General features: G+C 41.3%; 1 protein-coding gene across 2 annotated transcripts in view; it reads right to left on the minus strand.

Moving 5' to 3' along the window:
- The window catches only part of FAM47E (family with sequence similarity 47 member E), a 35,858-nt gene extending 32,213 nt beyond the window's left edge, over positions 1-3,645 (minus strand). For both annotated transcript variants that reach the window (XM_053217227.1, XM_027058612.2), the window contains exon 1: positions 3,405-3,645. In XM_053217227.1, the coding sequence (XP_053073202.1) occupies positions 3,405-3,478 (74 nt within the window). In that variant the 5' untranslated portion in view covers positions 3,479-3,645. The remainder of the gene's footprint in view (positions 1-3,404) is intronic.
- Between the last annotated feature and the right edge of the window lie 7,844 nt (positions 3,646-11,489).

Genomic DNA, 11,489 nt, shown 5'->3' on the forward strand with positions numbered 1-11,489 from the left:
TGGTCCCTTTTCTGTTTGAATAAGAATTATAATGGTTAATACACATCAAGGACTTTTATACAACAGGCATGTTCTAGTGCTTTACGTGTATTAACTTACTTAAATCTCATAACAATCCAATGAAGTGGGTACCGTGTACTATTTCCACATATTAAGGAAATTGCGGCACAAAGAAGTTTAAAAACAAAACAAACACTTGTGAAAGATCCCACAGGTAATAAGTCCTAGAGGTGGGATTTTAATCCAGGTAGCGTGACTCCAGAGAAAGGTGTTTAGCCACATCGCTAGAGCTTCTGACACATAAAAAAAGTTCACGTGAGTAATCTAGAATAAAAATCAGGCTCTCTGGGGACACTGGGTCCACTTTTCCATGGAGCTGCAATTGGCACAGTGGTGCCTTCTATAGATGAGTCCTACACCCTCTTATTCACAGTCTCTCCCTACTGCTTTATTACACCCAGTCTGTCTGCTTCAGTCAATCTCCTTACCCACCAGGTCCCTGTTTGCACTGAGCTGTTAGGACATAAAGATGAGATGGAAGAGGTTGACGGAAGAAAAATGAGACCAGTTCCTGGACAATCTAACACTCCCAAACATTGCCTAAGTCAGGACTTACAGACAGGTCACTCATTATCTTATTACCCTGCCCTAGTCAGATACTTCTATATTATTGCTGTCTTTCTCTGAAGCCTCTTCCACCTCCAGACCCCTTTCATCTGTAATGGCTCATTACACCTAATCTACTCCTTTTACACTCATCCTTATAGGCCCAAAGCATTTTTAAGAGCATTCAGCTCGGGGCACCAGATGGCTCACTCCGTTACACATCTGCCTCTTGATTTCCGGCTCAGGTCACGATCTTGCGGTTGTGGGATCAAGCCCAAGTCATGCTCTGCACTGAGTGTGCAGCCTCCTTGAGATTCTCTCTCTCCATTGTCTCCCTCTGCTCCTCCCAGGCTTATGCCAGCCTCTATCTCTCAAAAAAAAAAAAAAAAGAGGTTCCAGCTTGAGCCCTATTCTTTTTTTGTGAGTCCTAGAAACTTCTTGCTTGCTGTGTGTGCGTGCGTTGGGCTTAAACCAGTCCTACTGTGCAGATCTAGAATGAAAGGCTACAAAAAGTTGCTCTTTGAAACGAACAAATCATTCTCAAATAGCTAAGTGCTGGGGGTGTTGAAATTACATCGAACCTTACAATTTGCTGACCCATTCGGCATGACCTACTAGCAAGTAACTTTCTTAATATTACATATCTTTACAGAGTTTATGTTCCATACATTTACAACTAACTCAAACATCCAAGCACTTCACACAATCAGATCTGATGACTGGTATTTTTGCTAAAGAACAGTTCTACAACTCCAAATGGGGATAGTATGGCAGCCAGCTCAAACCTCATAGCATGTCAGATCTGGCAGAACCTGAAGGAAATCCAGGCTACCTCCTCCCTTCTAAATGAAGAAACTGAGTTCTGAGAGGCTAACAGGAAACCAGTGCAGCACAAGAGCTTCCTACCACTCTGCTTTGCCTCTTGTCGCTAAGAAACGTGGCTCTGCATTTTGTTAAGTTTATGAAAAAAACTTGACCCAGAAAGTAAAACTGAAAACATTTTTTTTCCTAAACATTGACTATTTTCAGACTTACTAGCGTATGCTCCATAGATATGCCCATTTTTAAGAACTGCGAAAGAGATGGGGTGCCTGGGTGGCTCAGTCGGTTAAGCATCGGACTTTCGGCTCAGGTCATGATCTCGCGGTCTGTGAGTTCAAGCCCCGCGTTGGGCTCTGTGCTGACACGCCAGAGCCTGGATCCTGCTTCGGATTCTGTGTGTGTCTCTCTCTCTGTCCCCCCCTCCCCCCGGTCCCCCTCACACACCCTGCTTGCTCTCTTTCTCTCTTTCTCTCTCAAAAATAAAATATTAAAAAAATTGCAAAGGAGTATTGGGCATTTATCCTAAAGAAATGACAACTTATGTTTGTACAAAAACCTGAACACAAATGTTGATAGCAAAAGCTAGAAGCACCTGAATGTCCTTCAATAGGTGAAACAAATAAACAGTCATACAACCATACGAACAATAAAAATGAACAAACCGCTGATACACAGTGTCCTGTTAGCAGCCTCATGCTGACGGAAAAAAAGCCCATCTCAAAAGGTGTTATACTGTGTTATTCTACTTGTCTCACATCCTCAAAAGAACAGAGTTACAGAAATGAAGAACAATTGTGGTTGCTAAAGGTTGGGGGTGGGAAAAGGAGTGCTGATAAAGGGGTTGCAAGAAGTAGTTCCCTCGTGGTGAGGAAATACTTTTGTATCTTGGTGAATACATATGACAACATTTTATAGAAGTACACACACAACTGCAAGCAAAATCTGATGAAATCCAAGTAAGGCCTATAGCCTAATATATTGTGCCAATGCCCGTTTCCTGCTTTGGTAATGAAATACAGTTGTGTAAGATGGCAGCCCTGGAAGCAGCTGGGGGAGGGGTGCATGGGACCTCTGTGCTATTTTTGCAACTTCTTGTGCATCTAATTATTTCAGTACAAAAACTTTGAAAATGTGGGAAAAAAGATTCCCAAAGGGTTGATAATTGCTAAAATGCATACGGTACACACTCTATGTCAGTAACTGCTTTACATGTGACATAGCAGTTAATCCTCACGACCATCATATAAAGGTGATTCATTTTGTTGTTCCCATTTTACAGTTAAGCAAACTGAGCCCAGAAGCAGCAAGTAACTTGTCTAAGGTCGCTAGGCAAACAAGAAGAGAACTGACCTTCGACTCCAGCCTTTCTGATTCTAGACTTTGGAATCAACTACCATACCGGGCTGCCTCCGAGAGAGCCGAATTCCATTCTCATAAATAGCTCAAGGAATCCGCAAAGTCAAAAAGTCTTGGGTTCCTGCCCTGTGGCTGTGACACCATCCATTCAAAATGGCAGCAGACCGCCCCAGTATGTGAGGCACTCCCCCCCCCCACCCCGCCCCCAAGCAGAGGTTCAGTCACAAAGTGGGTGGCCAAAGGCTCCAGATCCAATTGGCTAACCCGCAGAAGGGTGGGTGGTAAACTAAGCCAGTCTCCGCAGAGCACTCTGTGGCCATCAGTTTCCCATCCGGAATGGCCATGTCAATCTACATCCCCTGGGAGGTTGGGAGCAAAACAGAAAAAAAGTGTGCTTTGCGACAGGAGCATCAAACGTTTATTATCTCACATGATAATCATTTAGGTGCCGAGGACCTTGTGGAGAAAAGACGAGCAGCACGCCCAGCAGAGCCCTCCTTGGCCATTTGCCGCCCCGCCCCCCCTCCGCCACCGCCGCCCCTACCCCCAGCAAGCACGGGGTGCAGGCGCCCCCTCGCGGCACCCGCGGGGTGCGCCTCGCCTGGGCGGGGCGCGCTTACCGGGGCCCGCAGTCCCTGCCCACTGGCACAAGGGTTGGCGCCCCAGGCCCACACAGCCGCTTGTGGTCGTCCATGGTGTCCCTGGCTCTGCGACGACAGCCGGGACTTCGTGGTGTGTATTCCCAGCCACTCGGGTCGCTAGGAGACCGCCTGGCTGTGCGCTGGCCAGATTAGCGCCGGATGGCCCTGGCGCCCCCTGGCGCACCCCGATTTCCCCCAGGAGCGCGCTGCCCAGCCCCCACGTCGCACCCGATTCTCCAATGCCTGGGGCGGTGGACCGTGGGGGGGGGTGGGGGGGGGGAGGCAAGAGAAAAGGATCAGGTCTTTGGTTTAAAAGTGTTTTAATCTGTTGGCAAGGCATCTTCTTCCCACTGAAATTTACCGTAGGCTGGGCCATGCCCATTTTTCAAAAAGGGTTTGTTGAAGGAAAGGAAGAAGGCAGCTGGAGACATAGTGATGAAACTTGAAGTGGGCTCCGTGAGCAAAGGGCTAGGAAAGAATTCTTGAGACGTTTTTGGTGCAAAAAGGTGATTTTATTATAGCATGGGCACAGGACCCGTGGGCAGAAAGAACTGCACTGGGATTGTGGGGAGTGACTGATTATATCAGTCAAGTTTGTGGAGGGAGGGAGATAGAGATAAATTAAGTTTCTAAGGAATTTTGGAAGCAGGGCTTTCAGGGCCTTGAAGGGCTAGCTGCTGTTAAGATAAGGTTAGTCTTTAATACAACATAAACACTAGGCACTAAGGCTGCCAGGAGTTCCTTGAGGAAGGTCACACCCTGCCTGTTTCAGGTGGCTATCAGTGGACTGCAAGCTGTAAGGAGACTTAATTTAAGCTACATTTCTCTTGCCTTTGTTTCCCTCATCAATAGCAATAGAAAAAGAGTGGAAAGGGAAGGAAGGCGATAGACTGATTGCTGACAGTGGGAAAGCCTTTTAGCATGGAATGTTTTCTTGGAGGTTTTGCAAATCCCTGAGCTTCACTGCCTTCATAAACTGAGGACTGAGTACTCCTGTCTAGTCACCAGCTGGTTACCAGAATCCCTTCCAGCTCTTGTGTTATTTGATTCTTCTGCCTGGATCCACTTGTGATGGTGAAGTTACCATCCTGTGGCGCCTGGCAGGCAGTTGCCCATGTAAGTGTGGATAGCATGAGGCTGTGTGTTTGGCTTTGTTAAGTTCTCTTACTACTTCTGAGGAGTAAATATTAAACATTGCTTCCAGAGGAAATAGCAGCAGAACATGCTGCTGTCCCCAAATGTTAAATTGTACTTAACATGTTTCTGTTACCGTGGGATAATTTTCGTAGTCATTTAAAGATGCATCTTCTCATCTTCAACTCTCTGGGAATATATTAGCGTCACCTTTGGAAATCTGTTCAGCATCTGGGTAGTAATCAAAGTTGCTCTGCTTGATACTAGTGTTACCGGACAGAAGCAGGTCCGAACTCATGTATGGCTGCCTGAAGCTGGAAAGTCCACATTCAGAGACAAGTGGTGGTAGGAAGGAAAGGTTGCTTTATTCATGAAGCCAGCAGTGTGGGGAGTGTGGGCAGATGGGGGGCTAAAGTCTCAAACACCATCTTCCCCATCCAGGTGAATCTGCAGGGGTTTCTGTTTTTTGTTTTGTTTTGTTTTGTTTTGTTTTTTGTTTTTAAAGGGGAAGGCCTGGGGAAAAGGGAGGGGGATTACGTGCCGGAGAAGCAGGTGCCCGCTCGGTTAGTTGTATGCCCTCGTGACCCTGAACAGACTTGCTGGCATCGTGGCAGCTGATTTTGAATATCAGGCCCCTATCTTCCGGGAAAGCTTCGTCCTTCACCTCTCAAGGCCATTGGTCTGCCAATCTCAAAGTAAGTTAGTTCCGCTACAGATCCAGAGACTTCAATCAGCAAGCAAGAAGTGCATGAGCTTGAGGCAGGTTAACCCTTAACCCTGGCTGGAGTGCTTTTCCACTAGTTCCAGCACCTTCATTTGCTATTGCCGTCCAGCTCCCTTTTCTGTGCAGTGTGAGCCCTGGAGTTCCACCACCTGAGATGAATCCTGATTCAACTAGCTAATCGTTGCGCACCCCTGGGCACAATTACTTAGACTTCTTTTTAACTCCATTGATTTTCTAGTCTGAAATGGAGGAAATAACAGTATCTCCTTATAAGGGTTACTGATGGATCAATGAGACGATGACTGTAAAGCACTTAGCAGTGCTGGCAATTAAGAATCCCTCAGTAAGTGCTGAGCGGCAGTATTATCTCAGCTGTGAACTGGGGGTAGTAATGTTTGCCCTGCCTGCTTCACAGAGTTGCTGTAAGAGTCAGTTAACGGAGAAAGCTACCCATGCAATCGTTATAAAGAGTCTGATTGTTTTCATTATCTTTGATAATATCTTTCGTGTTCATTTGTTTGATTGCACACTCAAGCTTCTATTACTTTGAGGAGGTAGTATTTTTTCATAAGACTGAGGGTAAGGGATTATGTCTGTCATGCTCCTACTACTGTGCCTGGCATATAGTAGATACTTACTCAACAAATATTGTCTGGTATGGACATCGTAGGCCCTAGGGATGCAATGGGGAATAAAACAGACCTGGTCCTTGTCAGCTTGATTCTTAGGTGCTAGTGTTTGTTGCATGAACTAATCAGAAACCACCTATTCCGTGGCTTTTGCATCCTCACAAGTTGATATTTGCTCCATGTAGGAACTTGGACTCCATATCTAGTAGTAGACAAATAGCATCCTTTTTATTTCATCGCATTCTATACCTTAATTATACTCATTACTCACGGGATCTCTCATTCATTCTCTCTGTGTCTCTCTTTTGCAACACAAAAGTAAAATGTGTTCCATATAGTAATCTAACGAGCAGATGTTATTTAAGAGTGAGGATAATGAGATTCTAGGTGTTTTTCCTCTCTTTGTTGCCAGTAGAACCATTTTATTTCCAAATAGGATTACTCAAATACCCATAACAGGGTTGCCAAACACTATTACTGCATCCTTCCCCCCAGCAAGGACTAATTACTGTCTCTGTAGCATTCTATTACATACGCAGCAATACTTGGTTCATAGTACTTCCCAGAAAAAAAAAAAAAAAAAGCACTGGAACAACAAAAGCAACAGAACATTAAGCTGAGAAATCGTAAAGTGGTCCTGGAAATTATAAAACAGAAACCTTTGGCATCTGTACAAAATATTACCAGTCATTCCTTCAGGACTTCATGGAGTCTAGACAACTCTACCCTCAGCCCAGTTCTCACAGCATTTCTACGGATAAATTCACAGTGTCCATGAGCTCACCAACAAAAATAAAATCCACGAGGAGACAAGGCACAATGACTAAGAAACAGCAGAAATAACAAAGAACAGAATCTTATCTGCAGAAACTTTATGTACCGGGATGTTCAGATACAGAATCTATGTAAATAAGATTAGTGATGTACAAATATGTTTAGGTACCGAAAATAAGCATGTTTAGTGTGTTTTGGAAATAATAGAGGGAGTTAGAAACATGAGCAAAGTACAAGAAACTATTTTTAAAAGAAATTTGAAAAAGAACCAGATAGAACTTACAGAAATGTAGACTATAATCCTTTCAATTAAAAACTCTATGGACTGGTTAAACTGATTAGTCCAGCTAAAGAGAGATAACTCTGAATAAATGAGAGATAGCTCTAAGTAAATGCTGAGAGTACAGCACAAAGAGGTAAAGAAATAGAAAACATGGAAGAGAAGAAAGTTGAATATATGGAGGAAAGTGTGAGAAGGTCTACCATGCTCCTCATTAGATTTCCATAAGAAGATGGTAAACAGGCAATATTTTAACAGATAATGACTGAGAATGTTCCAGAATTTTTTAAAGACACACATCTTCAATTTCAGGAAGAACTGTGGACCCCAAATAAGGTAAATAAGAGGTATACCTGGCTGGCTCAGTCGGTGGATGATGTGAGTCTTAATCTCAGGGTTGTGAGTTCGAGCCCCACTTTAGGTGTAGAGATTACTTAAAAATAAAATATTTAAAAAATATATTTTCATACAAACAAAAACTGTCAGAATTTGTCATCAACAGACCATAACTAAAGAAAATTCTAAAGGTTGCCTTTAAGATAAAATGACTCCCAAAATGAATATTAGAAGTGAGATGGGGAGGTGCCTGGATGGCTCAGTCAGTTAAGCGTCTGACTTCAGCTCAGGTCATGATCTTGCAGTTCGCGAGTTCGAGCCCCGAATCAGGCTCTGTGCTGACAGCTCAGAGCCTGGAGCCTGGTTTGGATTCTGTGTCTCCCTGTCTTCTGCCCCTCCACTGCTTGCTCACTCTCTCTCTCACAATAAAAATAAACATTAAAAAATTTTTAAAAAGAAGTGAGAATGTTAAGCAGAGGAAATTATAAATATGTCGGTATTCTTTTAAAAGGGGGGTTGTATAAAATAATAATAAAGTCCAGTTGGCAGAGATAAACAAAAAGGAATTATCTGAAATACTAAATTATTTTATTTAATAGAGAAGAGGGTAAATATATTGATTGAAGTAATATAAAGAAAGATGTACCAGGCAGGTATTAACCAAAAGAAACGATGCAACTATATTAATATCAGACAGAATAGACTGACAAAAAGACAAAAATATCATTAGAGATATGCGAACATTTTTAAAGGTATAATTATGCAAAATGATAAAAGGTTCAATTCACACACATACATACATACTAGATAGAGATATACAATTCTGAACTTGTATGCACTAACGACATTGGTTAAAATATAAAAGGAAAAATTGATAGGCCTACAAAGAGAAGTTGATTAAAATTCTATCCTAATGAAAAGATTTTAATACAGCTCTCATTAACAAATCAAACAGACAAAAAAAGCAGTGAAGACAAAGAATTTAAAGCCTGATCTAATGTATATATGTAAAACTTTGCATCCAACATCACAGAAAACACATTCTTCTCAAAATATATAGAACATTATATTTGCAAATTCATAAAGCAAGTTTTAACATATCTGAATTGATGTAATTTAACCCACATCCCTGATCAGAATGCAGTTAAGTTAAATATCAATAATAAAATCAGGGGCACTTGGATGGTTTAGTCAGTTGAGCATCCGACTCCTGATTTCAGCTCAGGTCATGATCCCAGAGTCCTGGGACTAAGCCGCACTTGGGACTTGGGATTCTCTCTCCCTCTCCTTTTGCTCCTTTCCCCCGCTCATGGGTGCGCTCTCCCTCTTTCTAAAATAAAACATTTTTTAAATAATAAATTGATGTCACTTAAAAAATAATAACAAATATAAAATCATACTTGAAACCATTTATTTGGAAATAAAATACAAATTCATAGGTTAAGAAAGAAAATATAAATTAAAATAAATGTAAAAACATAAAAAAATTGTGGGATGCTGCTAAAATGATACTTTGGATGAAATCACCTTAAATTACTAAACTAAAAAAGAAGGTTAAGACCTAAATAAATGGAAATATGTATTATGTTCACGGATCTGAAGACCTCATATTAAGATGACAGTACAACCCAAAGCAAGATACTGATTCAGTACAATCCCTATCAAAATCCCAACAGTGTTTTTTGCAGTAATGGGAAAACCCATCCTAAAATGCATATGGAATTTTGGGTTAAGGGACCCAAACAACCTTGGGTTAAGAGACAAAACAACCTTGAAAAAGAAGAACAAAGTTGGAGAACTCGCTTTCTTCAAAACTTTCTACTACAAAACTAGAATACTCAAAACAGTCTATATAGACCAATGGAATAAAATCGAGAGCCCAAACTAAGCCCTCACAGCTATGGTTAATCGATTTTGGACAAGTGTGCCAAGACCATTCAGAGAGAGAAGTATAGTCTCTTCAATAAATGGTGCTGGGAAAACTAGGAAGACACATGCAAAAGAATGAAGTCAAACTCTTACCTTATACAGTATACAAAAATTAACCCCAAAATGGACTAACGACTTGAATTTAAGAGCTAAAACTGTAAATCTCTCAGCAGAAAACACAGGGGCAGATCTGCATAACCTTGGATATAGCAATGGTTTCTTACATGGGACACCAAAAGCAGAGGCAACAAAGAAAAAATAGATAAATCAGACTTCGTAAAAATTACAAACCATTGTGCATCAAAGGGCACTATCTATCAAGACAGTGAAAAGACAACCCACAAGATGGGGAAAATATTTGCAAGTCATATATCTGATAAGAGTATGATATTCAGCATATGTGTTTTAAAAAAAGACCTAGTACCACTCACCAACAAAAAGACAACCCAATTAGAAAATAGGCAGAGGGCTGTGGATAACAGTTTTGTGGTCCTCAAAAAGCTAAATGTAAACTTACTGTATGGGCCAGCAACTCCACTCCTACATATATACTCAAAAGAACTGAAAAACATGGACCCAGATATTTGTACACCAGTATTCATAACAGCATTATTCATTATAAACAAAAGGTGAAAACAAATCAAGTGTCCATCAACAGACAAGTGGATAAACAAAATGTGATATATACATGTAACGGAATGCTATTCAGCCATAAAAGGAGTGAAATGCTATACGTGCTACACTATAGATGAACCTTGAAAATATTATGGTAAGTAAAATAAGCTAAATACAAAAGGACAGATTTTGTATGACTCCACCTTTAGGAAATATAGGTTGGAGATCCAATGTAGGTTGGAGATCACTAGGGACTTGGGGGAAAGAGGAACAGTTATTCCCTAATGGGTGCCCTTCTGCTTGAGAGGATGAAAATTTTGGAACTAGATAGTGGTAATGGTGGTAGAACATTGTGAATGTAATCAACTCCCCTGAATTTTACACTTAAAAATGGTTACAGTGGCAAATTTTATATGTTTTCTGCTACAGCTTTTAAAAGTTAAAAAATGCAACAACAAAAAAAGGTTGATACTTGTGATGAGCACGAGGTGTTGTAAGGAGGTGTTGAATCACTATATTGTACACCTGAAACTAATATTACACTGTATGTTAACTGGAACTTAAATAAAAAGTCTAAGAAAAAGAAAATTAATGAGCTAAGAATCCAACAACAAATTAGAAAATGGCCACTTATATAAACCCCCCTCCCCAAAGAAGGATATTGTTCATGTTGAGCAAAAGAAGCCAGACTCCCAAGCATATATACTCTGTACTTTCACTTGGGCAAAGCTTTGACACGGGCAAAACTAATTTCTAGTGATAGATGTCAGAATGTGGTTACATGGGGATAATTGATGGAAAGAAGGCCTAAGGAAGCCAGCTGGGAGGCAGGAAATGTTCTATACCTTCATCTGGGGGTGGACACGTGGATCACATAAGTAAAACTTCCATGAGCTGTGTACTTCAGGATGTGCACTTTGCTGTGTGCATTATGCAATAGTCTCCCCCTAATCCAGTTTCATTCTCTGCAGTTTCAGTTACCCATGGTCAGCCACAGTCTGGAAGCAGAGTTTCCTCCTTCTGACAAATCCAGAAGGTCGGTAGTAGACTAATTCTACATCCCAATGCCTATGTCATTCATCTCACTTCCTCTCATCACATAGGCACTTTATCATCTCACATTACCCCAAGGGTGAGGACAGTACAATAAGATATTCCGAAAGAGAGAGATCACATTCACATTACTTTTCTTACAGTATATTATTATAATTGTTCTATTTTATTATTATATTGTTAGTCTCTTGCTGTGACTAATTTATAAATTAAACTTTATCATACGTGTGTACGTATAGGAAAAAAACATAGCATGTGTAGGGTTTGGTACTATTCATGGTTTCAGGCATCCACTGAGGGTCTTGGAACATATCCCCAATAGATAAGAGGGTAACTGCTATCCACTAAGAGAAAAGCAAGAAACATGAGCATTTTCCATCAGGAAAATAATCCTGGAGAATTCTCTCCCCCACCATCATATATAGAAATGAGGGTCCAGGGAGTCCTAGGATGTCCAAAGGTCTGCAGACTTTCCTCTATACTTCTTTTGTGACACTCCTCCAGGGGAGGGATATTTAAAATATTCAACAACCAGTAAGGCAATAACCAAATCAGGAAAACGGCCAGCCAGATTGCAACAACAGGGTTCT

This window comes from Acinonyx jubatus, chromosome B1 (genome assembly GCF_027475565.1).
Source record: "Acinonyx jubatus isolate Ajub_Pintada_27869175 chromosome B1, VMU_Ajub_asm_v1.0, whole genome shotgun sequence".
Taxonomy (NCBI): Eukaryota; Metazoa; Chordata; class Mammalia; order Carnivora; family Felidae; genus Acinonyx; species Acinonyx jubatus.